Here is a 27,518-nt window from a genome sequence, read left to right on the forward strand (position 1 = left end):
GACGGAAATCCTGTCGGAGAACAGAGCAATACTTCTTCAAGGAAGGCATTTCTTGAAGAGTGGTGGCAGTCAATTAAACACAGAGATAAAAACAAAAAACTACTGCGGATGCTGGAAATCCAAAACAAAAACAAAAACAGAATTACCTGGAAAAACTCAGCAGGTCTGGCAGCATCGGTGGAGAAGAGAAGAGTTGACGTTTCGAGTCCAATGACCCATCAACAGAACTGAGTGTAGTTAGGAGAGGGGTGAAATATAAGCTGGTTTAAGGTGGGGGGTGGGGTGGGGGGAGAGAAGTTGAGGGTGGGGTGGTTGTAGGGACAAGCAAACAGTGATAGGAGCAGAGAATCAAAAGATGTCACAAACAATCAACTCTTCTCTTCTCCACCGATGCTGCCAGACCTGCTGAGTTTTTCCAGGTAATTTTGTTTTTGTGTTTGTTTTGGCTTTCCAGCATCCGCAGTAGTTTTTTGTTTTTATCTAAGAAACAATGAGTTCTGTCTAGAGTCTGGGTCAATTGAAAACAGCACAACATATCTGCTCAGGGGAATAGAGGATATTCAGAGCTCTTTGGAGGAGCTGTTAAATTCTTAAAACGTAAAATTGCACAGAAGGATGTAATGTGTGTTGTAGTACTGAGGGAGTGCAGCATTATTAAAGGTGTTGGCTTTTAGATGAAACACTAAGCTGGGGCTTTGTCTGCTCACTTAAGTGGACATAATAGATCCCATAGCATTATATTAAAAAACAGCAAGGGAATTCTCCTCAGTGCCCTGCCCAACATTATCCCTCAACCAATCATAAAATAGATGATCCGATCATTTATTTTATTGCAGTTGGGGTCTTGCAAATTGGCTGCTGCATTTCCTACAGTACAATCGTGGCACTACAGTAGTTCTGACGAAAGGTCACAGGCCTGAAACGTTAACTCTGTTTTTCTCTCCACAGATGCTGTCTGTCCTGCAGAGTATTTCCATCATTTGCTGCTTTTATTACAATAGCAGCTCCTGTTTAAATGTGTGTCATATGGAACACTCTGAGGGTGTAAAAGGCTCTACATTAGTGCAAGCCATTCTTTCTTTGTAATAGTACAAAATCATAGAATTATAGAATGGTTACAGCACAGAAAGAGGCTATTCAGCCCATTGTGTCTGTCCTGGCCCCCTGAAGGAGCAATTCACCAAGTACCACTCCCCCGCCTTCTCCCCATAGCCCTGCACATTCTTCCTTTTCAGATAATAATCCAATTCCCTCTTGAATGCTTTGATTGAACCTGCCTTCACCACTCTCAGGCAGTGCACTCCAGATCCTAACCACTCGCTGCAAAAGGTTTTTCCCCATGTAGCTATTGCTTCTTTAGCCAATTACTTTAAATCTGTGCCCATTGGTTCTTAATCCTTCCACCAATAGGAACAGTTTCCCCCTATCTACCCTGTCCAGACCCTTCATCATATTGAATACCTCTATTAAATCATCTCTCAACCTTCTCTTCTCCAATGAAAACTGTCCCAACTTCTCCAATCTATCTACACAACTGAAGTTCCTCATTGTTGGGATCATTCTTGTGACTCTTTCCTGAACTCTCATGTTGGGACTTGTGAATCCCAATTGCACGCTTGTTGTGAGTGGACTGAGTTGGTACTTTATCTAAATCAGTTGACCAGCAGATACTTAAGTGAAAAGCATTTTGTTTATTTACATGGTACTCAGCAGCTACTAATGTGTGCTTTCACATCAAACCCTTCCTCCATACTTCTGACTACTGACTACAGAGGTAGCCCGCACTACTCTACTATTTGTTACACAAGATCATGTGATCTTCCTTTATAACATCCTTCTTAAAGGTATACTACACATTAGATAAAACCATAATTACCACATCCCTCCCCCTTTATTCGGGACATACATCTTACATTTACAATTACAATGTTCTCAAAATAGCAAAATATTTACCCTGATAAGTAATTTACAAATTCAGTCTTTCTGGGGTTTCCATATGCGTGTAGAACATTTCAGCTCTACAACTTCTGATGCCTTGTCAGGGACCTCCTTTTCTGGAGTTGTCTGAACATCAGGTTCTTCTGCAGGTACCTGCAAATCTGTTTCTTCAACTCTTGCAGGTACAACAGACACATCTGACACATCAGACCTGCCTGTATTAGTTCTGTTCTCTCAGCAGGAAACGTTGACCTGGTCATGAACACTGGTGGAATCATCCCTTGATGATTTGTTTCTCTCTTCCTTAGATGATTCACGTGTCTCTGTATGACTTGGCCTTCCACCTTCGTGTGGCAAGATAGAGGTCCAGTCGCTGCACTTATTTCACCTGGTAACCACTTATGTCCTTCTCCAAAGATTTTCACATATACCGTCTCTCCCACAGTAAATTTCCTCACATGACTATGCCAGTCATGTATAGTTTTCTGGCTTCCCTGACTCCTTTCCACCTTCACCCCTAAGTTCAGCATTACTAAGCTCAATCCCGTCCTGAGACGGTGTTTCATCAGTAACTCCGCGGGTGTGACACCTGTTGTTGTGTGAGGGGTGGTCCTATAATGGAGAAGAAAGTGTGCTAGCTTGGTTGCTCCAGTTAACTTTTTCATGCCTGACTTGAATGTTTGAACTGCTGTTTTGGCCAGTCCATTTGAGGAAGGGTAGTGCGGTTAAGTTTTCACATGAGTGATACCGTTGAGGCTGATAAACCATTGAAACTCAGCACACTAATGCCGTGCCACTGTCAGATATGACACTTCTGGTAGTCCGTTAATGGCAAAACTTTGATGTAGCTCCTCAATTGTAGCAGAAGACATTGGTGACTTCGCCCCATATATTTCCATCCATTTTGAGTGGGGATCAACAATGAGCAGAAACATTGTTCCCAAGAAAGGTCCCATATAGTCAATGTGTAATCATACCATAGCCTTCCTGACCACTCCCAAGGGTGTAACGGAGCTGTTGAAGGTAACTTTTGCAATGTACTGCACACAATTCTTAACTAAACTCTCTATTTCGCCATCCATCCCAGGCCAGCATAGATAGCTAAAAGCAAAAAACTGCGGATGCTGGAAATCCAAAACAAAAACAAAAATAAAAAGACCTGGAAAAACTCAGCAGGTCTGGCAGCATCTGCGGAGAGGAATACAATTAACGTTTCGAGTCCATATGACTCTTCATCAGAACTAAGGAAAAATAGAAGGGAGGTGAAATATAAGCTGGTTTAAGGGGGTGTGTGATAGGTAGAGCTGGCTAGAGGGCCAGTGATAGGTGGAGATTGCCAGAAGATGTCATAGACAAAAGCCCAAAGAGGTGTTGACGGTAGTGATAGTAGCTAAGAAATGTGCTAATAGGTGACACTAAGGGTAGAAAGCAGGACGAGCAAGGTACAAATAGCCTTAGTGGGCGTGGGGTGGGGGGAAGGGATCGAAATAGGCTAAAAGGTAGAGATAAAACAATGGATGGAAATACATTTAAAAATAATGGAAATAGGTGGGAAAAGAAAAATATATATAAATTATTGGAAAAAAGGGGATCAGAAAGGGGGTGGGGATGGAGGAGAGAGTTCATGATCTAAAGTTGTTGAACTCAATATTCAGTCCGGAAGGCTGTAAAGTGCCTAGTCGGAAGATGAGCTGCTGTTCCTCCAGTTTGCGTTGAGCTTCACTGGAACAATGCAGCAGGCCAAGGACGGACATGTGGGCATGAGAGCAGGGTGGAGTGTTGAAATGGCAAGCGACAGGGAGGTCTGGGTCATGCTTGCAAACAGACCAAAGGTGTTCTGCAAAGCGGTCACCCAGTCTGCGTTTGGTCTCCCCAATGTAGAGGAGACCGCATTGGGAGCAGCGAATGCAGTAGAATAAATTGAGGGAAGTGCAAGTGAAATGCTGCTTCACTTGAAAGGAGTGTTTGGGCCCTTGGACAGTGAGGAGGGGGGAAGTAAAGGGGCAGGTGTTGCACCTTCTGCGGTTGCATGGGAAGGTGCCGTGGGAGGGGGTTGAGGTGTAGGGGGTGATGGAGGAGTGGACCAGGGTGTCCCGGAGGGAATGGGAATGATCCCTGTGGAATGCCACTAGTGGGGGTGTGAAAGGAAGATGTGTTTGGTGGTGGCATCATGCTGGAGTTGGCGGAAATGGCGGAGGATGATCCTTTGAATGCGGAGGCTGGTGGGGTGATAAGTGAGGACAAGGGGGACCCTATCATGTTTCTGGGAGGGAGGAGAAGGCGTGAGGGCAGATGTGCGGGAGATGGGCCGGACACAGTTGAGGGCCCTGTCAACCACTGTGGGTGGAAAACCTCGGTTAAGGAAGAAGGAGGACATGTCAGAGGAACTGTTTTTGAAAGTGGCATCATCAAAACAGATGCAATGGAGGCGAGGGAACTGAGAGAATGGGATGGAGTCCTTACAGGAAGCGGGGTGTGAGGAGCTGTAGTCGAGGTAGCTGTGGGAGTCGGTAGGCTTGTAATGAATATTGGTGGACAGTCTATCACCAGAAATTGAGACAGAGAGGTCAAGGAAGGGAAGGGAAGTGTCAGAGTTGGACCATGTGAAAATGATAGAGGGGTGGAAATTGGAAGCAAAATTACTAAATTTTTCCAGGTCCAGACGAGAGCATGAAGCCGCACCGAAGCAGTCATCGATGTACCGGAGAAAGGGTTGTGGGAGGGGGCCTGAGTAGGACTGGAACAAGGAATGTTCCACATACCCCATAAAGAAACAGGCATAACTGGGGCCCATGCGGGTACCCATAGCCACACCTTTTATTTGGAGGAAGTGAGAGGAGTTTAAGGAGAAATTGTTCAGTGAGAGAACAAGTTCAGCCAGACGGAGGAGAGTAGTGGTGGATGGGGATTGTTCGGGCCTCTGTTCGAGGAAGAAGCGGAGAGGCATCAGACCATCCCGGTGGGGGATGGATGTGTAGAGGGATTGGACGTCCATGGTGAAGAGGAGGCGGTTGGGGGCCAGGGAACTGGAAATTGTTGATATGATGTAGGGTGTCAGAGGAATTGCGGATGTAGGTGGGAAGGGACTGGACAAGGGGAGAGAGAATGGAGTCAAGATAGCAAGAAATTAGTTCCATGGGGCAGGAACAGGTTGACATGTTCGGTCTGCTGGGAAAGTCCTGTTTGTGGATTTTGGGTAGGAGGTAGAAGCGGGCTGTCCGAGTTTGGGAGACCGAGGTTGAAAGCTGTGGGAGGAAGATCTCCTGAGGAGATGAGGTCAGTAACAGTCCTGGAAACAATGGCTTGATGTTCAGTGGTGGGGTCTTGGTCCAGGGGGAGGTAGGAGGAAGTGTCTGCGAGTTGACTCTCAGCCTCTGCGAGGTAGAGGTCAGTGCGCCAGACAACAACAGCACTACCCTTGTCAGCAGGTTTGATGACAATGTCAGGATTGATGTCAGCACCATAAATAGCTGCGTGCTATGGTCTTCATTCGGGATATTCCTGGATGTGTGCTGTGTAGTTCAATTCACAATGGTTTTCTTCCCTCTGACGGAACTATCAATCATGCTCCACACAATAAGATACCATCCTGGCTGGTTATTTCATGTCTTCTGTTAAAGTGCGGTTTCATTTCGTCAGTTCCAGGCTTTTGTGACCAGCCATGAAGCACTTGTTCTCGCACTTTGGATAAGACTGTGTTCTGACTTGTCCAGTCCCTGATTTGTCAAGCACATACCGGTGAGAAATCTAAGAAATGTAACAATAAAACAAGTTCTTGTGGAACTGGGACGTCCTCATCATTTTCTTGTAAAGGCAAACGACTCAGTGCATCGGCGTTTGCAATTTGATTTCCAGGCCTATGTACAAAGGTATACCCGTATGCTGCCAGGATTAAAGGCAGCATCGCTTTCTTCTTGCCAAGGCTATGAGTGGCATAGCCTTGCTGAACAATCCTAGCAATGATTTGTGGTCTGAAACAATAGTAAAATGGCGGCCGTGTACGAACTGGTGAAATTTCTTGACACCAAAGATGATTGACGGGCCTTCTTTTTCTATCTGCGAGTATCACTTTTCTGCTGTGGTGAACATTCTTGATACATATCCTATAGGCTGTTCCGTGCCATTGTCCATCCGATGGGCGAGCACGGCTCCCACTCCGTAGGGATTGCGTCACATGTCAAGACCCAATTCTTTCCTCCGGTCATAATGTACTAATAGGTTGGAAGAGTGTAACAATTGTTTCACCTTCGTGAAAGCTTCTTTCTGGGTCATCGCCCAAGACCAATGTTGATTCTCCTTGAGTAGATAATGCAAGAGTACCAGTTCTGTAGACAGATTGGGTAAGAAACGCCCATAATGGTTGATCATTCATAGGTATGATTTGAGCTCGGAGGTGTTCTTTGGCACAGGTCCCTCTCTTATTTATGGCTCTCACTTTCTGCTCAACCGGGTGAAGGCCCTGTGAATCTTACCGGTGACCCAGGTAGATTACCTCCCTCACTTGGAACGTGCACTTCTCTTTTTTTAAACACACTCCAGCCTGCAAGAAACATTTCAAGACTTTTTCTAAGTTCGCCAAATGCTCCTTTTCAGTGAGTCCAGTCACCAGAACATCATCTAAATAAATTACAATGTGAGGCAGTTCCTGCAGTAAACTTTCCATTGTTCTCTGGAAGATGGCACAAACTGAGGAGACGCCGAAAGGCAATTGAGTACATTGGTACAACCCTTTGTGTGTATCAATTGTGATAAATTCCCCGGAGGCCTTCTCTACCTCTGATTGATGATAAGCATGACTCATATCAAGCTTCGTGTAGGCAGCTCCACCTGCCAGCTTGGCATACAGGTCTTCGATTTTTGGTATGGGTTGTCTGCCTAGCTTAACTACTTTATTAACCATCAATTTGTAGTCTCCACAAATTCAGGCACCTTGGTCAGGTTTAAGGGCGGGGACTATTGGTGCTGCCAATTGAGAACTGAGAACGGCACAGGTTGTATTACGCCCAGTTTCTCTAATCTGTCCAGTTCAGTGTCAACCTTTTCCCGCAGTGTGTAAGGTACTGGTCTCATCTTCATGAATCGAGGGGGTTGCCTCTGGATCTACATGAATTTTTTCCTGCAGCCCCTGGATCTTCACAAGTTTGTCCTTGAAGACTGAGGCGTATTTTTGTAGTAGCACTGGTAACCCACTTGCTCTTAGCTGGAAAATTTCAGTCCATTCTAACTTAATCTCCTTTAGCCAGTTTCATCCGAGGAGGCTTGACCCCTTGCCTGTTACCACCATCAAGGGCAGTTTTACCAATTGTCTTCCATAATGGACACTAACTCTGCTTATGCCTTTGACTTGGAAGTCTTTTTAATTTGGCATCAGTTTCTTCTAAACTTAATTGACATTCTCCACAATTCAGATATCTGTATTCAATTACTGTAGTGGAAGCTCCTGTGTCCACTTCCATTCTAACATTTACTGCCATTCTGCCATTTATTTTGTCAAACATTCTTCCTTCCATAGCTTCCAACCTGATAGTCTCCTAACCTCGGACGGCCCGCTTCTACCTCCTACCCAAAATCCACAAACAGGACTGTCCCAGCAGACCAATCATGTCAACCTGTTCCTGCCCCACGGAACTCATTTCTTGCTATCTTGACTCCATTCTCTCTCCCCTTGTCCAGTCCCTTCCCACCTACATCTGTGATTCCTCTGACACCCTACATCATATCAACAATTTCCAGTTCACTGGCCCCAACTGCCTCCTCTTCACCATGGACGTCCAATCCCTCTACAACTCCATCCCCCACCGGGATGGTCTGATGGCCCTTAGCTTCTTCCTCGAACAGAGGCCCGAACAATCCCCATCCACCACTACTCTCCTCCGTCTGGCTGAACTTGTTCTCACACTGAACAATTTCTCATTAAACTCCTCTCACTTCCTCCAAATAAAAGGTGTGGCTATGGGTACCCGCATGGGCCCCAGTTATGCCTGTCTCTTTATGGGGTATGTGGAACATTCCTTGTTCCAGTCCTACCCCAGCCCCCTCCCACAACTCTTTCTCCGGTACATCGATGATTACTTCGGTGCTGCTTCATGCTCTCGTTTGGACCTGGAAAAATTTAGTAATTTTGCTTCCAATTTCCACCCCTCCATCATTTTCACATGGTCCATCTCTGACACTTCCCTTCCTTGACCTCTCTGTTTCAAGTTCTGGTGATAGACTGTCCACCAATATCCATTACAAGCCCACAGCTACCTCGACTACAGCTCCTCACACCCCACTTCCTGTAAGGACTCCATTCCATTCTCTCAGTTCCTTCGCCTCCGTCGCATCTGTTCTGATGATGCCACTTTCAAAAACAGTTCCTCTAACATGTCTTCCTTCTTCCTTAACCGAGGTTTTCCACCCACGGTAGTTGACAGGACCCTCAACCGTGTCCGGCCCATCTCTCGGACATCCGCCCTCACACTTTCCTCTCCCTCCCAGAAACATGATAGGGTCCCCCTTGACCTCACTTATCACCCCACCAGCCTCCGCATTCAAAGGATCATCCTCAGCCATTTCCGCCAACTCCACCATGATGCCACCACCAAACACATCTTTCCTTCACCCCCCCTAGTGGCATTCCACAGGGTTCGTTCCTCTGGGACACCCTGGTCCACTCCTCCATCACTCCCTACACCTCAACCCCCTCCCACGGCACCTTCCCATGCAACCGCAGAAGGTGCAACACCTGCCCCTTTACTTCCCCTCTCCTCACCATCCAAGGGCCCAAACACTCCTTTCAAGTGAAGCAGCATTTCACTTGCACTTCCCTCAATTTAGTCTACTGCATTCGCAGCTCCCAATGCGATTTCCTCTACATTGGGGAGACCAAACGCAGACTGGGTGACCGCTTTGCAGAACACCTTCAGTCTGTCCGCAAGCATTACCCAGACCTCCCTGTCGCTTACCATTTCAACACTCCACCCTGCTCTCATGCCCACATGTCCGTCCTTGGCTTGCTGCATTGTTCCAGTGAAGCTCAACGCAAACTGGAGGAACAGCAGCTCATCTTCCGACTAGGCACTTTACAGCCTTCTGGACTGAATATTGAGTTCAACAATTTTAGATCATGAACTCTCTCCTCCATCCCCACCCCCTTTCCGATCCCCCCCCCTTTTTTTTCCAATAATTTATATAGATTTTTCTTTTCCATTACTTCCATTATTTTAAAATGTATTTCCATCCATTGTTTTATCTCTACCTTTTAGCCTATTTCGATTCCTTCACCCCACCCCACCCCACTCGGGCTAACTTTACCTTGCTTGTCCTGCTTTCTACCCTTAATTAGCACATTCCTTAGATAATATCACCACCTTCAACACCTCTTTATCCTTTTGTCTGTGACATCTTTTGGTTATCTCCACCTATCACTGGCCCTCCATCCAGCTCTACTTGTCCCACCCCCCCACCTTACACCAGCTTATATTTCACCTCTCTTCTATTTTTACTTAGTTCTGTTGAAGGGTCATATGGACTCGAAACGTTAACTGTGTTCCTCTCCGCAGATGCTGTCAGACCTGCTGAGTTTTTCCAGGTATTTTTGTTTTTGTTCTGCCATTTACTTTCACTGTTGCATATATTGGTTCTGTCTTTCCAACCTTCAAAATTAAATAACAAATAAATATCTGAATTTGTTGCTTCAGGTTCTTCTACATTGTAGATCTCTCTGGGTTTTTTCTTTTGTTTGAAAGGCTGCTTGATACTTTCCTTGCGCTGTCTCATTACGTGTCCATTTTGATGACAATAAAAACTTGTGATTTTTTTTTAAACTGCCAATTGTTACAAGACTGCTTGTTTCCACCTCTATTGCGAGTACTCCTAATTTTACCACCCTTTTACTTTTTATATGCCTATGGATGAGAAAAAACATCGGTCCATTAGTATTTATCCTGTTCCCCATTTTTAATGTTTTATGATTGTTGGCAATGATCCAAGAGAATGTTATTATTTTATAAAGTATTGGGTTATCAATAAAGTCACACATGCTTCCTTCCTTCTAATATATCACTGTTCAAACGAGATAATGAGACATCAGCAGACACATTCAGTTCATACTAAAACAAACATATAATAACCTTGAGTCCTCTTCATATGCAGTTACGTTTGAATTGACTATTTTATATTCCTCATACATCATAATCCCACAGATAAATAGATCAGTTTCACAGCCATAAGACCAATCACAATTCGGATTTTACGCATAGGTGTTCGTACTGACATCAATGACAATTTGCGAGAGTAACAACTGTGGTCAATTGAAACAAAGTCAGCAGCCCTCTCCTTGAATAAAGTGGTAAATGCAGGTACTCGAGATGCATCAAGAATATCACTGAATAGGCTGCAATCTATAGGGTAGGAATATGACATTCCAAACCATCTGTCCAGTCTTAAATAAGTGACCTGAACTTACACTTGCAGGATACTGATTAGCGCAGGGTGCTACTGACTGAGATTGGAGTTTCCCATGGGTGACCTCAGTGCCAATCCAGATCATGTCTACGAACTGAGACAATCCAGAGAAAGAAGGCAATTTCTGCACCCGTGTGAATAGTATCACTGCTTAGTCAGCAGTCAAGCAACTGGAGACCCATTTCCTGCTCCCTCAACCCTATTTCCACTAAATTGCTTGACCAGTTCAACTTCCCTTGCTAGCTTCCGTGTTAGCTGACATTGCTAACCATTCTCTCTCCCCAGGACTGTCCATTATCTCTCCTTCAAATCTGCTGTCGTAACCCTGCTCCTCAAAAAAACAATCCTTGACACCAAACTTCCTTTCCTCTCCAAAACCCTTGAACATGTTGTCACCTCCCAAAACCCTGCTCATCTTTCCCGAAATTCCATGCTTGAATCCCCCCTTTAGGTTTCTGCCCCTGTCCCAGTACCAAAATGGTTCTTATCAAACTCACAAATGGCATCATGTGTGACAGTGACCAATTTAAATTATCCCTCCTCGTCATGCTCAGTCTGTCAGCAGTCTTTGACATGTTTCTCCGCTGTCATCCAGCTGGGTGGGGCTGCACTTGCCTGGTTCCATTCTAATCTATCGAATCCTAGAACAACAACTTAATTTTGATAGCGCCTTTAACATAATAAAATGACCCAAGGCGCTTCACAGGAGCATTATAAAACAAAATATGACACCAAGTCACATAAGGAGGTATTAGGTCAAAAGACCAGAAGTTTGGACAAAGGGGTAGGCTTTAAGGAATGTCTTAAAGGAGGAAAAATGAGGCGGAGATGTGAAGAGGTGTGGGGAGCATATTCCAGAGCTTAGGTTCTAGTCAACTGAAGGTACTAGCCACTAATGGTGGAATGATTAAAATCAGGGTTCTCAAGAGGCCAAAATTAGGTGAGCGCAGATATCTGGGAAGGTTGGGGCTGGAGAGGTTTAAAGAATAGGAAGGGATTTGAAAACTCACAAATGGCATCATATGTGACTCTGACAAATGTAAACTTATATCTTTTCGTCCTGCTCAACCCACCAGCAGCCTTTGACATGTTTCTCCACTGTCATCCAGCTGGGTGGGACTGCATTTACCTGGTTCCATTCTAATCTATCGGATCACAGAAAACAATAAGTTAAGGGTTTGAAAACAAGAATGAGAACAAGAAGAGTAGCCAGAGTATCACTTGCTATGGCTTCTCTTCCTGCTCCCATACTGTTACCTCTCGTGCCCTCCCAAGGATTTATCTACTATCTAGTTCTCACCTAATGCTGTTTCTTATACGTACGCTGACAACATTCAGTTCTACCTCACCGCCACATCACTCAGCCCCTCCACTGTTGCTAAATTATTACATTGCTTGTTCAACATCTGGTTGGATGAGCAGTAATTCCTCCAATTAAACTTTGGGAAGACCAGTCATTGCCTTTGGTCTCTGCTGTAAATTCAGTTCCCCTAGCCATTGACTGCATCCCTCTTCCTGATCTGAGCCCAGGTTATTCCAGTTAGACAGCTGAAGGGTGTGCCACCTGAATACCATATCCTAAGTGATGGCCCACCATCTAATGTTTCACCCATTAACCTCCATAACATCACCAGGCTCCACCCCTGCCTCAGCTTATCTGATGCTGAAACCCTCATCTTTCCTTTGTTACCTCTAGATTAAACTATTCCAAGGCCTTACTCGCTGGCCTCCCATATTCGACCCCATGTAAAATTGATGCCATCTAAAATTCTGCTTCCTGTGTCCTTATGCACCAAATCCTATTCATCCATCACCCCAGTGCTCACAACCTACACTGCCTCCCACCTTGATTTTAAAATTCTCATCCTTGTTTTCAGATCCCTCCATGGTCTCACCCCTCCCTACTTCTGTGATCTTCTCCAGCCTCCAACCCTCTGAGACATCTTCAGTTCTCCAGTTGAATTGTGGCCTCTTGAGCATTCCCAATTTTGGTGGCTGTGCCTTCAGCTGCCAAAGCCAAAGCTCTGGAATTTCCTTGCTAAAACTCTCTGCCTCCCTACCTCTCTTTCTTCTCATAAGATGCTGCTTAAAACCCACCTCTTTCACCCAGATTTTGGTCATTTACTCTAATATCGCCTGATGTGGTTTGGTGTCAAATTTTGATATATAACACTCCTGTGAAATGACTGGAGATATTTTATTGCATTAAAGGCACTATATAAACACAAATTGTTGTTGTAAATGCTGTAGATCTATCTGGTCAATACCATTGCATGGACCCTTTGTAGACATTTTGAGGGTTAATGGCTGAATTAATCCTTGACGAGATTGTTTGAGCTTAAGTATTCCAACATTATCTCCTCAGACAAATAACATTGCTAAGCTGGTGTATTTTTGAATGGATATTCAGTGGCAGATTTCTGATTCCAGTTAATTAGCTGGAGGAATACCTGGGAGCCCGAGACTATTAATTTTGGACATACATTTCTGGGCTGAATGGTCTCGGTCACCTATTCTGGTGTCTCCACATCAATAGGTAGTGTGAAATGTCCAGGAGCAACATTCAACACATAACATAAACTCAAGACAACCACCACAAGTCAGGCACAAGTCAGCAATGTGATGGAATACTCCCCACTTGCCTGGATGAGTGCAGCTCCCACAACACTCAAGAAGCTTGACACCATCCAAGTCAAAGTAGCCCACTTGATTGCACCACATCCACAAATATTCACTCCCTTCACCACCTACGCACAGTAGCAGCAGTGTGTACCATCTACAAGATACACTGCAGGAATTTACCAAGACTCCTTTGACAGCACCTTCAAAACCCACGACCACTACCATCTAGAAGGACAAGGTCAGGAGATAGATGGGAACACCACCACCTAGGAGCTCCCCTCCAAGTCACTCACCATCCTGACATGGAAATATATCACCGTTCCTTCACTGTCGCTGGGTCCAAATCCTGGACCTCCCTTCCTAACAGCACTGTGGGTGTACCTACACCACATGGACTGCAGTGGTTCAAGAAGGTAGCTCACCACCACCTTCTCAAGGGCAACTAGGGATGGGCAATAAATGCTGGCCCAGCCAGCGAATCCTAGATCCCATGAATAAATAAAAAAAAAGAGGAAGATAGGGTGAATTTGCAGAACTTTGGGCGACATCAGGGGAAAACGTTGAGAGTTTTCTTATAGTGCTGGCAACAAAGTATGGGGTCAATATGCATGGAATGCAAACTTTCAAGGTGTTGACTAACAGGGTGTGGTAATTATGGTTTTATGTAATGTGTAGTGTACCTTTAAGAAGGATGTTATAAAGGAAGATCACATGATCTTATGTAACCAATAGAGGAGTAGCGCAGGCTATCTCTATAGTTAGTAGTCAGTAGTATGGAGCTAGGGTTAGAGTTCAAAGCAAACAAGTGTAGCTGCTGAGTACCTTTGTAAATAAACAGAATGTGTTCCACCTAAGAAGTGTCTGCTGATCAACTCTGTTTATTGTACCAACTTGGACATCCCACAACAAGCATGCAACCAGGATCCATAAGTCCCAACAAACTAGTGACTAGGATCCAACACAGGAAGGCTCCCATGGACAACACAAAGGTGGTGACCCTTTATCATCACCTGTGTACATGCCTTTATTCCATCACAAGTTAACTCATATAGATGGGGATTTATACTCTTGTGCTTCATTCATTCATTCATGTGTGCGCTACCCAAAGACCAGCCCTTGGCTCATTGGCTGCTGATGCTTCATCCTCAGCCATTTACTTGGCAATTTTTGTCAGTGGCGGTTTGTCAATTCTTTCCTTACTCCGTGGTTATATGTAGACAATAATAAATTAAAGAAACTTGCAATTGCTGACGGTTGGAGGCCCGTTTAACTTTAAATTTTATAAATGCTGTCTGGTAAAAAAAAATAATTACATTATACGGACACATGGAAATCACTGCTGAACTGTATTACATTCTTAAAGTAATGGGATGACTTTCTGCTTTTTTATATTTATTAGTCCACATTTACTTTCTTCCTGAACCTAAAAAGCCCTTTGGCATAAACGTTCGAACCACAATCAGGCTACCATCGGGCAATATGATATAAAATTAACAGGTTATTAATTGTTTAATAGGCTCTAAAGTAGGATCATAAATTCACCTAAGTGCATTGTTACTAATATAAGTGATCTTCTAAATTATTTAGGTTTACAACAGTAGTTAGGAAACCAATCTGTGTTAACATGCCTTGCTAGACTAAAATGCACCAAGTGTTTGAGGTACATACTTGGAGTCTGCAGGATGGATGTTTTTCACCTTGCTTAATTACTGACTCAGACAGCATGAAGGAAGCACACAGCACATCTCATGCAGTTATGGCCCGAAGCCTCAAGACCCAAGAAATATCAACACAAACAACCCTTCCTTCTCTTGACACTGTCAACAAGCTCAATAAAGGCTGGCAACACACAAGAAGCCAGACTGTGAAGGTCGTGTATCTCTGCTTCAGCAGTATACTCCCACGGTCTTAATCTACATTTACAGCTTAAAACATAACCAGTGAGGTCTCCAATAGTTTTCCTGGTTATGGAAATAAGGGTTCAAGCCATCCAGTTCAGAAAATTCCCGATTGCTGTCGCAGCAAATCTCAGCTGAAGAAGCAGTATGACTATGAGTCTAAAAGTATGGGAGAAAGGGGGTCCCCACTCTTGAATTTTGACCAGCAACCAAGGCTGAAAAGTACATGTAAGACATTAAGCTAGGACAGGACTGGACTCAGCTGTGATATCCCTCATGGTCCCCGCTTGGCAATTCCTATCCACACTATCAACATTCATTGACCAGGAACTGAACTGGACCAGCCATATAAATACCTTGGTTACAAGAGCAGGTCAGAGGCTAAGAATTTTGTGGCGAGTAACTCACCTCCTGACTCCGTAAATTTTGCCCAGCATCTACAAGGCACAAGACAAGAGCGTGATGGAATACCCTCCACTTGCCAGGATGATGTGGCTCCAACAACACCCAACATGCCCAACACCATCCAGGACAAGGCAGCCCACTTGATCTGCATCCCATCCATCAACTTAAACAGTCACTCAGTGCACTACCGACGCACAGTGGCAGCAGTGTGTACCTGTTATTAAGTGGCAGATGATATGCACCAGGCAGATCAAATCTACGAGGGAAACTTGGTCACGCTATCACAATGGTTTTGCAATTTGTATTTATGTCAAGATGCATGTACTGAATTCAGAAGTAGTAACTCCACCGAGACCTTTAGAGATTTTTAAAAATTAAATTATTTATTAACAAAATAAAAGATTTCAAGCACGGACATAAGACTACAATTACTACTATAATAACTCTTAAAGTTCCTAATTAACCTGACCCCCAGTTACACTCCCTTTAAGGCAACTATCCTAAATAGATTTTAGATTTAAAACAGGCTCAACAAGTTAACACAATACCCTGGACAGTGGAATTCCAAATGGCTTTATTTCAGTTTCATAAGATAGCAGACTTATGCACAAATGCTGGAGGCTTCATTGAGGTTTTTCACACACTCCTGTTAGATCTTACATGGCCTTCTGCTGACACATAGCCTTTTATTCTCCTTTATTTTTGTTTCTCTCTTTTTAATATGTAAATTCTATTGCTCCATATGTCTTTGAAACTGTATCTCCCTCACAATATAAAAACTTTCATGTTTTCACTATATGTTGTCAGTAACCTTTGGGAAAAATAAACACATTCCTTAGCCTTGCTTATCTGGCTAGTTGTAAACAGACTAAAATCCCTTTGAAATCCAGATCTCCCTTCATTTATCTAATAATGCAAAATCCCTTCACACCTTACATGCTAAGCCAGCATCCATGTTTACTCATTAGCATGTCAGGCACCTAGCTTCTTTTGATGATTTAAACTTGCAGTCTACTTGACTCAAAATGCAATTAAATCACACACAGACAGACCCTACTATACTTACCCCCATAAACCTACTTCACAAAAACCAGAAAAATATCATGAAAACTATTATACTTTCATGACAGTAACATCTACAAGATGCACTGCAGCAACTTACTAAGGCTCCTTTCAAACCCTAGACCTCTACCACCAAGAAGGACAAGGGCAGCATGGATGCATGACAGCACCTTCCAAACCCAGGGCCATTACCAGGACATGAGCAGCTGATAGATGGGAACACCACCACCTGCAAGTTCCCCTCCAAGCCACACTCGGTCCTGACTTGGAACTATAAAGGCGTTCCTTCACTGTCGTTGGGTCAAAATCCTGGAACTCCCTTGCTAACATCACTGCAGGTGTACCTACCCCAGATGGACTGCAGTGGTTCAAGGAGGTGGCTCACCACAACCTTCTCAAGGGCAGTTAGATGTAGGCAATAAGTGTTGGCTTTTCCAGCAATGCCAGGAAAGCTTGCATTTTTGGGGTCATGAAATGAACAGTGATCAAATTCAATGGAACGCTAACTTCAACACCTCCGGGAGGGGCAGAAAGTGAAGGTAAGGAAATTGCCAAAAAGGAGGAGGGCATTAAAGAAAATGTATCTAAACTTCAGTATTACTGAAAAAAGAGACATTTTTTTTGTTGAAACGTTTGGTCTTGCACTCATCAGGACAATTCACAAGAAAATACCAGTGTCAGAGGAAACAACATATTTATACAGTATGAGAAGAGAGTGCTGACTGGTTGGCAAGTGGACTCTGATTGGTAGAATAGGAGATAGAATAGAATTGGTGCCATGGAGAATAGACCAACTGATTGTGGCTGGCAGTTAACTGTCAAGAACAAAAACAAAAATAGCTGGAAAAACTCAGCAGGTCTGACAGCATCTGCGGAGAGGAATACAGTTAATGTTTCGAGTCCGTATGACTCTTCATCTGATGAAGAGTCATACGGACTCGAAACGTTAACTGTATTCCTCTCTGCAGATGCTGTCAGACCTGCTGAGTTTTTCCAGCTATTTCTGCTTTTGTTTCAGATTTCCAGCATCCGCAGTATTCTGCTTTTATCTTAGTAGTTAACTGCCAAGCATTGTTTGAAATTTAAACTAGGCAGCTTGACTCTGATTGGTCAAGAACCCTTATTTTTAAAGTGACGCCTGGTCCTAGGTTCTTTCACAAGAGGAAACATCTTTTCAACAACCACCCCATCAAGACCTCACAGGTTCTTATATATTTCAATCAAGTCACCTCTTACTCTTCCAAACTCCAGTCGATACAAGCCTAGCCTGTCCAACCTTTCCTCATATGACAACCCGCTCATTCCAGGTATTAATTTAGTAAAACTTCTCTGAACTGCTTTCAACGCATTTCATTCCTTCCTTAAATAAGGAAGCCAATACTGTGCATAGTACTCCAGATGTATCACTTCACACTTCTCTGCATTAAATGTCATCTGCCATAGATTCGCACATTCCACTGGCCAGTCTATGTGGTGGTAGACAATTAAACAACTCACTGGAGGAAGAGGCTCCACAAATATCCCCATCCTCAATGATGGAGGATCCCAGCACATCAGTGCAAAAGATAAGGCTGAAGCATTTGCTACAATCTTCAGCCAGAAGTGCCGAGTGGATGATCCATCTCGGCCTCCTCCGGAGGTCCCCAGCATCACAGATGCCAGTCTTCAGCCAATTCAATTCACTCCACGTGATATCAAGAAATGGCTGAAGGCACTGGATACTGAAAAAGCTATGGGCCCTGACAATATTCCGGCAATAGTACTGAAGACTTGTGCTCCAGAACTTGCCACTCCCCTAGCCAAGCTGTTCCAGTACAGCGACAACACTGGCATCTACCCGGCTATGTGGAAAATTGCCCAGGTATGTCATGTACATAAAAAGCAGGATAAATCCATCCCAGCCAGTTACCTCCCCATCAGTCTATTCTCCATCATCAGTAAAGTGATGGAGGGAGTCATCAACAGTGCTATTAAGCGGCACTTGCTTAGCAATAACCTGCTCACTGACGCCCAGTTTGGGTTCCAGCAGGGCCACTCAGCTCCTGACCTCATTACAGCCTTGGTTCAAACATGGACAAAAGAGCTGAACTCCCGAGGTGAGGTGAGAATGACTGCCTTTGACATCAAGGCAGTATTTGACCAGTGTGGCATCAAGGAGCCCTAGCAAAGCTGGAGTCAATGGGAATCAGGGGGAAAACTCTCCACTGGTTGGAGTCATACCTAGCACAAAGGAATATGGTTGTGGTTGTTGGAGATCAGTCATCTCAGCTCCTCAGGGTAGTGTCCTTGGCCTAACCATCTTCAACTGCTTCATCAATGACCTTCCTTCCATCAGAAGGTCAGAAGTAGGGATGTTTGCTGATGATTGCACAATGTTCAGCAACATTCACGACTCCTCAGATACTGAAGCAGTCTATGTCCAAATGCAGCAAGACCTGGACAATATCCAGGATTGGGCTGACAAGTGGCAAGTAAAAATTGTGCCACACAAGTATCAGGAAATGACCATCTCCAACAAGAGAGAATCCAACCATCGCCCCTTGATGTTCAATGGCATTACAATCACTGAATCTCCCACTATCAACATCCTAGGGTTACCATTGACCAGAAACTGAACTGGACTAGTCATATAAATACTGTGGGTACAAAAGCAGGTCAGGGGTTAGGAATCGTGCGACGAGTAACTCACCTCCTGACTCCCCAAAGCCTGTCCACCACCTACAAGGCACAAGTCAGGAGTGTGATGGAATGCTCTCCACTTGCCTGAATGAGTGCAGCTCCCACAACACTCAAGAGACTTGACACCATCCAGGACGAAGCAGCCCGCTTGATAGGCACCACATCCACAAACATTCAATCCCTCCACCACCGATGCACAGTAGCAGCAGTGTGTACCATCTACAAGATGCACTGCAGGAATTCACCAAGAGTCCTTCCAAACCCATGACCACGACCATCTAGAGGGAGAAGGGTAGCAGATAGATGGGAACACCACCACCTGGAAGTTCCCCTCCAAGTCACTCATCATCCTGTCTTGGAAATATATTGTCGTTCTTTCACTGTCGCTGGGTCAAAATCCTGGAACTCCCATCCTAACAGCACTGTGGGTGTACCTACACCACATGGGCCGCAGTGGTTCAAGAAGGCTGCTCACCACCACCTTCTCAAGGGCAATTAAGGTTGGGCAAACAATGCTGGCCCAGCCAGCAAAGCCCACATCTCGTGAATGAATAAAAAACAAATCAAAATGTCCTCCTGAACACTATCTCCATCCTCCACACATTTTGCAATACTTCCAAATTTGGCATCATCTGCAAATTTTGAATTTGTAAATTACACAGCCAAGTCCAGGTCATTTATAAAGATCAAGAAAAGGATTGATCTAATACTGACTCAGGGGAGCCATACTATACATCTTCCTGTATTCCAAAAAAACAACCGGTCACCACTACTCTGTTTCCTGTCAATCAATCAACCCTGCTGCCACTGTTATTTCATGGGCTTCAACTTTGCTGATAAGTCTGTTGTATGACTTGGTGAGTGGTGGCAGACGGTGAAAGCAGAGCAGGTATAAAACATCGCAGAGAGAGTGAAGCTTCAATTGGTGAATGGCGGGAAGCAATGTGAGCAAAATGGGGTTTAAAAAAGCACAAAGAGAGAGCAGGGCTCCACTTGGTGAGTGGCAGAGCACAGTGAGAGCAGAGCGGGTACAAAACAATGCAGAGAGAGAGAGACTTTACTTGCTGAGTGGCAGGAAACAGCAAGAGCAAAGCCGGTATAAAACAGCGTGGAGAGAGCGGGACTTTACTTGGTGAGTGGCAGAGACAGCAAGAGCAGCGAGGGGCTTAAAAGAGTGTGGAGAGAGAGAAACTTTACTTGGTGAGTGTCAGGAAACAGTGAGGGTAGAACAGGTATAAGACAGCACGGAGAAAACGAGGCTTCGCTTGGGAAGTGGAGGGCGACAGAGAGAGCAGAGTGTGTATAAAACAACGCAGAGAGAAGGGACTTTATTTGGTGAGCGGCAGGAAAGAGGAAGGGCAAAGCAGGTATAAAAAAGTTTACCAGGGGCCAGTCTGTGGGTTCAGAGACCACAGAAAGAAAAATGGAGGTGTGCCATCACAGGGAAACTGGTAGGTGATTGGCTGGTGAGTATTTCCTATTTATCTTACCTAAACTAGGGAAGAAATTGGCGAGTCTTTTTTTTAAAGTAAGGTTTATTACTACTAGTAAGGTGTATTAAGTATTAGTAGGGTTTACCAGTATTAGTAAGGTTTATTAGTATTGGTAAAAGTTTAGTAGGAAGGTTTATTAGCATTAGCAAGGTTACTAACTAACAGATAGAGGAATGGCAGGGCTGCTCCAAGCTCAAGTGCACATCCTGTGCTATGTGGGAACTCCAGGATGCATCCTTTATCCTGGATAACCATTTGTGAAAAAAGTGTCATCAGTTGCAGCGGCTTGAGCGCTGCATTTTGGAACTTGAGCAGCAGCTGGTGTTACTGCAGTGTATCTGCGAGGTTTAGAGTTTCATGGAAAGCACGTTTATAGATGTAGTCACCCTGCAGCTTAAGAGTATGCAGGGAGAAAGGGAATGGGTGACCACCACACAGTCAAGTAGAAATAGTCTGGTAGTGTAGGAGCAGGGCAGCCAACTGCCCAGTATTTTCTGGAACTGTCCTGAATTTGAGCCTTGTGTCCCAGCTTGGACGCTTCATCTTTTGTGCATGTTTTGACAGGTTCTGGCTCTGTGGGAGATGGGACTTGTAGAGGCCAGACAAATTGCACCTAAATAAGCCAGGACTGAGTTCCTGAGCAGGGCGGCATGGTGGTGCTATTGGGGAGGGTTTAAACTAACTTGGCTGGGGTGTGAGAACTAGGAGAAATTATGAGAGAGGAATACAAAGGCACATAGAATACTGGGAGAAATAGATAACACTAGAGTAGGGAATAGTAAGTTATTAGGTGGGGTCAGAGTAATGGAGAAATGAATAAAGTCTAAATAAGAGTTTATGTACATTATGTGAATGCAAGGAATGTGGTGAATAAGATTGGTGAGTTACAGGTGCAAATTGACATGAGGAATTATGACTTTGTGGATATAACTGAGACCTAGCTCAAAGAAGGGCAGGACTAGGTATTAAATATCCCTGGAAGTGAAGTGTTCAGGAAAGATAGGCAAGGAAGAATGGTGGGATTGATTAAGGGGAACTTGTGGTGCTGGAGAGAGAGGATATCCCAGAGGGGTCAAGGACAGAATCTATTTGGCTAGAGCTAAAGAACAAAAATGGTGCAATTACATGTAGTCTGTAGGCCACTGAATAGTAGAAAGGATGTAGAGGAACAAAACTGCAAGGAAATTACAGAGTGGTGCAAGAATTATAGAGTTGCTATAATGGATGCAGTGGGGTGGTGGTAGTGTAAAGGGCAGGAAAGGTTAAGAGTCCCTAAGATTGTGTTCAGGAAAATTTTCTACATAAGTATATTCCCAGTCCTATGAGGGGGGAGGCACTGCTGGACCTGGATCTCTGGAATGATGTGGGCCAAGAGGATCAGTAGGAGAACAGTGATCATTATATCATAAGGTTTAGGTTGGCTATAGAAAAGAACAATCCAGAGCAAGAATGTTTGCAGATGATTGTACAATGTTCAGCACCATTCATGACTCCTCAGATACTGAAGTAGTCTGTGTCCATATGCAGCAAGACCTGGACTTCAACGGGGTAAAAATGCATCTGGGCCAAATAAATTATAATCAAAGTTTGGCAGGAAAAATCGTAGCTGAACAGTGAGCTACTGTGAGGGGCCAAGGCCTCACACTATATTCTTATAAAATATATATATAGATATGCTCATTGCTATTCCTAAAATTTTGAAACTTAACAAACACCTTTAAAATAGCTGAACCTATGACCCCCGAGCAAAAGAAACCACTTGGCAGTTTCAGGAACACTTGCACCTCGTTATCTCTGAGAAGCCACTAATGACCCCCTGTGGATTGTACAGCCCAACTTCAAAGAGGCTGTCAACTGTGGCTCAGTGAGCAAGCACTCTGGCTTCTGGAGTAGAAGGTAGTGGGTTCAAACCCCACTCTGGAGACTTAGGCATGGAATCTATACTGCTGCACTGAGGGAGTGCTGCCCTGGTGAAAGTGCTATCTCTCTGATGAACTGTGAAAACTAAAACCCCCCTTCAGGTGGACATACAAAATCCCAACTTCAAAGAGAGCTATACAAAGGCTATCTGCATTTAGTAACCCAGGCTGGCCAGAAGGAGATGGACTGTCTGCCAAGAAAAATGCCCCGCAACCTTCCTTTCAATTCCTAATGGCTGAGACATTAAAGTCTTTGGAATCCAGATGATGGATATGCATCCTTTGTCAAAGATGGTGGAGAGGTGCGAGTCATGTGATATGGGCCTCTGGCTTGTGAAGCAAGTAATTTTGCCTTATCTTGAACAGAAAAGCTGCCTGCTATTTGCCATCTAACTTGCAACCTCACAAAGAAGGAACTCTGTTCAGCTAGAATACCTGGTCCCCATCTAGACTGCTGAAAATTGTGTACCATCACCTACAAGACTGATTCATCTCTGCATGCCTATCTCATCGTATTTAGTCAACACCACTGGAGAAGTGAATTATCTAGCATCGGTTTTCAACCCACCAACCTCTGTGAAGGAATACCTCATTGGACTTTGATTCTGGACTCTGGAACTCACATGAACCAATATTTAGTTTCTCTGTGCTCTCTGCAGTGTGAAGCCATCTTTTCTCTATCACTCTTTACTGTGAGTGTGGAGGCACCCCTCCTTTTGCAGTTTGAATGTGTGCATTAAACTAACCCTTTTTTAGTTCATCCTATGTCAAGTTTGCTGTGGGATGATTATTAGAAAATTGGATCACACAAAAACCGAAGGGTTGGGAAATACACCTCTGCTTATAAAGAGGGAAACAAATCAAAACACCTTTGTTTACGGACAGGTGGTAAGAGGAGCAATTAGTGTTGTTTAAATTAACCCATCCCCACCCCGTCCCCTCCTATCTGTAACAGCTACCTTCAAAGAAATAGTTCAAGCACAGTCAAGTTATATTCCCTCAAAGGGGTAAGATAGGACAAACAAATCTAGAGCTCCCTGGATGACAATGTGATAGAGGTATAAAAATCATGAGGGGTTTGGTCAGAGTAGATAAGGAGAAACTGTTCTCACTCATGAAAGAATCAAGAATGAAGGGGCACATATTTAAAGTAATTGGCTAAACAAGCAAAAGCGACACGTGGAAAAACTTTTTTAGGAAGCAAATAGTTAAGGTCTGGAGTGCATTGCCTAAGAGTGTGCGTAGGCAGGTTCAATCCAAGTATTCAAATGAGAATTAGACTGTTATCTGAAAAGAATGTGCAGGGTGACAGGGAAAAGATGGGGGAATAGCACGAGGTGAATTGCTCCTTCAAAGCGGTTGCAGATACAATGAGCTGAATGGCCTCCTGTGCTGCAACAATTCTGTGATGTGGCACATTACCAAACACCTGTTAATACTCCACATCAACCGCATTGCCCTCCGTAACCATCTGTTACCTCACCAAAAAACTCAAATAAGTTAAACATATTTGCCATTAACAAATCTGCCTACTTGCTTTAATTAACCTACATTTATCCAAGTGACTTTCAATTTGTTCCAGGTTATCATTTCCAAAAGCTTTCCCACCACTGAGCTTAAATTATTTGGCTGGGCTTATCCTTGCATGCTTTTTTGTGCAAGGATGTAACATTTGCAATTCTCCGGTCCTCTGGCACCACCCCTGTATCTGTGAAGGATTGGAAGATTATGTCCACTGCCTCCACAATTTCCACTCTTACTTCCCTCAGTATCCTCAGAAGCATTTGATCTGGTCCTGGTGACCTGTCAACTTTAAGTAGAGCCAGCCTTTCTAGTTGGTAGGGTCTAACTTTGAGCTCCTGATAATAAGGAATAGGGCTGTGGAACAAACGAAGTTCACCGAAGTAGAGGGTACCAACTATTGATATCAAAAACATGCAATTCTGTACAGGAAAAATTGAGGGATTTTGAGAAGGTAAGTGAGGGGCTGATGTGTGAACAAGTGGGACTATTTAATTTCCAGTCCCTAAAAAGGATTTTTATTTGCAAGCAAAAATGTTTTACTCCAACAAAAGATAAACACACAAGTTAATTTGGTTTTTAAACTATTTATTTTCCATGAGGGTGGTTCATCTAGTTCACAGATTCAGACAAAATAGACAAAACATATATGTATATGGCTCTGTTCTGTTTTAACATAGATTCAGTCATTTCATCCAGGTGATTGAAACAGTGAGATGGACGATCGAGACACTGAATTGTGCAAGAAGCTTCTTTTCCTTGTTATCAAGAGCATTTTTGTAGGATATTTACAGCAGCTTCCTCTTCTCAAACTCCTGAAAAAGAGGTAAAGATAATCAGAGTGGCACATCTCATTTATCAAAAGCAGATTCAAATTCCAAACTCCAAGTGTTTTTTTTTATAAATGGGAGCGTTATTTATTCAATGAAAACTACAGCAATAGTATTCTGTAACACTTCTTACTGTAGTGTAGTAAATACCACCATGAAAGATTTCTGATCATCCACCAAATAATCATACAGATAAAGTCAAGAAAGTCATTTTTCCAATCCTGGATTTTCCAAGCAGAATGACCTAAAATCCTCCCATTACGACATTCAATTGGTTTGGAAGTGATTCCAGGGTTTTTAACTCCATGCTCCATCCACTCAATGCATTGAATACTCTGTGAATAAAACCCTCCTAATCACTCCTAAATATGCCTTTTATTGTTCTGAACTAGCCTCCCCTTAACCTATTGAATATGGATTTAAAATATTAAGTTTGAATCCCACTCTGTCACTCAGTCGCTCTCAAAACTATTTCCTCAATCAAAAATTATTTCTCTTTGTAACACAATTCAAAAAAAATCTATTTTGCTGTTAAGAGTTTTGAACTGCAAGCAGAATGCAGCATCACATTTATTAACTCCATCACCCTTCCTTGATCTGCAACCCGACACTGCGAGTCCAGCCTCTTGCGCATCCACACTTATCTTTACTCCGCAACTGACCTCTGTGTCTTCAGCTGCCCTTAAGCTCAGGAATTCACTCCCTAAACCTCTCCACCTCTCTCCCTTCAAGACACTCCTCAAAATCTACCCATCCTGTCTTCATGTCTTATCGAGTGGCTCAGTGTCACATTTTGTCCAATGCCACTCCCGTGAAGCACCTTAGGACATTTTACTGTGTTAAAGATGCTACCTAAATGCAAGCTGCTGTTGTTGGCCAAGTTTGGCTGACAGCTGAAATGGGGGCTGTTCCTGCTGTTTTAAGGAAGGCAGACCCAGCTTGGTCATAAGTGCATCACAGCAACTGCAACAGAAAATTAGTATCAGGGTAGGGGAGCAGTGAGGGTATGATATATAGATCATCATTAAAAAAAAAAACACGCATGCACACCTCTAATAAAAGACATTCATCAAAGTAATGAGACAGAATGCCAAGAAATACATTGAGCATCACAGGAATATATGCTGCTCAGCAGGCTGGTAATGACAGAACATAAGTCGGCATGATGCTTGTTCAGCATTGGTTGACCTGCTTCAGGAAGGTGCTGAGAAGGCTTGGCATTTCTCCATGGGATGGGTGAAGACCAGGCAATGCACCTGAACCGTTGGATTTATCACATCAGCAGGGTTTTCAGCAGAATGCCTGCTAGCTCAACATTTTAGCCAAGGGGGTGTGGAGAGGAGAAACCGAAGGCAGATGGAATTATAAGGCTAGAAGCAGCAGTATAAATAAAAGATTCCATGCATCTTGAGGCACAAAACTTATTCCGTCCTTTGGAAAATATTGGTTGAAAATATTACTAATTTTATGGGAAACAGGTTTTTTTTTACTTAAACAGACTATTGGAAATTAAATAGTGAAATATGTTACTAACTGCTCAATTCTTAAAGCTAGTTAGTAACTTTAACCAATTTACCGAAGAGATCAGAAAATTTATTGCCTATTGTAAACTTTCAAATTTTAGTCAAGGCAATTGGCAAGAAACAAAAAGAATATGCTTTAAATCACCGAAATACCATAACCCGACTTTCTTATAGCTGCTTACTGACCTATGTGTTTCCAGCAGTGTCGGTTTACATTACAGATTTCCAGCAACTTGCATTTTTTCCTTTTTAATCTACATGCTAACCTGTCACGTGTTCTTGGATTAGGGGGAGGGGTTGCAGAGTAAAAGAAGAGGGGGAGCTTACGGAAAGAGAAGTTAGCCAGCGTCCCTGCTCCTGATCGCTAACTGCCAATCTTTCCTGAGGTGAGTGTGCATGTTGAGTGGGGATTAGACTGGACTTAGTTGTGACTTTCCACAGTTGAATAGCTTGCTGACAACTCCACGTCAGGGTTCATGAATGAAAACGAGCAACTAGAGTGAGGCAGTGAAAGGCTCTGAGAACAACTGTGGAACAGGGATCCTAAGCTCTTAAGCACTTCACTTAAAGGTGTTGCCAAAACATTATTCATAAATAACTCTCCCACATAATGCAACTAGCTTCTGAGAACTGAACAGTACTACTGCAAAAAAATAATCTGGAAGACTTTTATCAAAATAATTAAATTCCTCTTTCAACAAAGTTATTCTTCCACCTTTACCCTGGTCTCCCCACAATCAGTTTAACTGTAGAATTTAAAATGTATATCAATACATATACAAAACAATTATTGCTGCCTACCTATAGTAATTAATAAATTCTAGTCCATTCACAAATATTTTTCTGTCCTTCATCCTGATGCAGTGGCATATTCTTTTTTGGCTGTTATTCCCCCAGGCAAGGTAGTAAAAGGAACTGTAGGAGAGCAACAGTCAGTACAGATATCTTTTATTTAAAGTACTTTGCTGAATGCTAAAAAAAAAACTTTATTGCAAGTTATGCGCATTATTTGCAAAAAGGAGCAAACTAAGATTCATTTATCCTGCCTTCTTCCTTACCCCTTCCAACCTTAGTGGTGCTCAGTACTGTGGCCTGGATTTCTCAACATATATATAACATATATAGAAAAATGCAAAATTCACTGCCCTTGTCCCATTCTGAATTTTTTCTTCCTTCTCAG

General features: G+C 43.5%; 1 protein-coding gene and 1 long non-coding RNA gene across 3 annotated transcripts in view; one reads left to right on the top strand and one right to left on the bottom strand.

Annotated features, from left to right (window-relative positions):
* LOC144687906 (uncharacterized) overlaps positions 1-27,518 on the top strand; it is a 572,568-nt gene that overhangs the window by 309,464 nt on the left and 235,586 nt on the right. The window lies entirely within an intron of this gene.
* suclg1 (succinate-CoA ligase GDP/ADP-forming subunit alph) overlaps positions 24,557-27,518 on the bottom strand; it is a 61,049-nt gene continuing 58,087 nt past the window's right edge. For both annotated transcript variants that reach the window (XM_078554461.1, XM_078554452.1), the window contains one exon: positions 24,557-24,800. In XM_078554461.1, the coding sequence (XP_078410587.1) occupies positions 24,774-24,800 (27 nt within the window). In that variant the 3' untranslated portion in view covers positions 24,557-24,773. The remainder of the gene's footprint in view (positions 24,801-27,518) is intronic.

The sequence above is a fragment of the Cetorhinus maximus genome, chromosome 1 (genome assembly GCF_964194155.1).
Source record: "Cetorhinus maximus chromosome 1, sCetMax3.hap1.1, whole genome shotgun sequence".
Taxonomy (NCBI): Eukaryota; Metazoa; Chordata; class Chondrichthyes; order Lamniformes; family Cetorhinidae; genus Cetorhinus; species Cetorhinus maximus.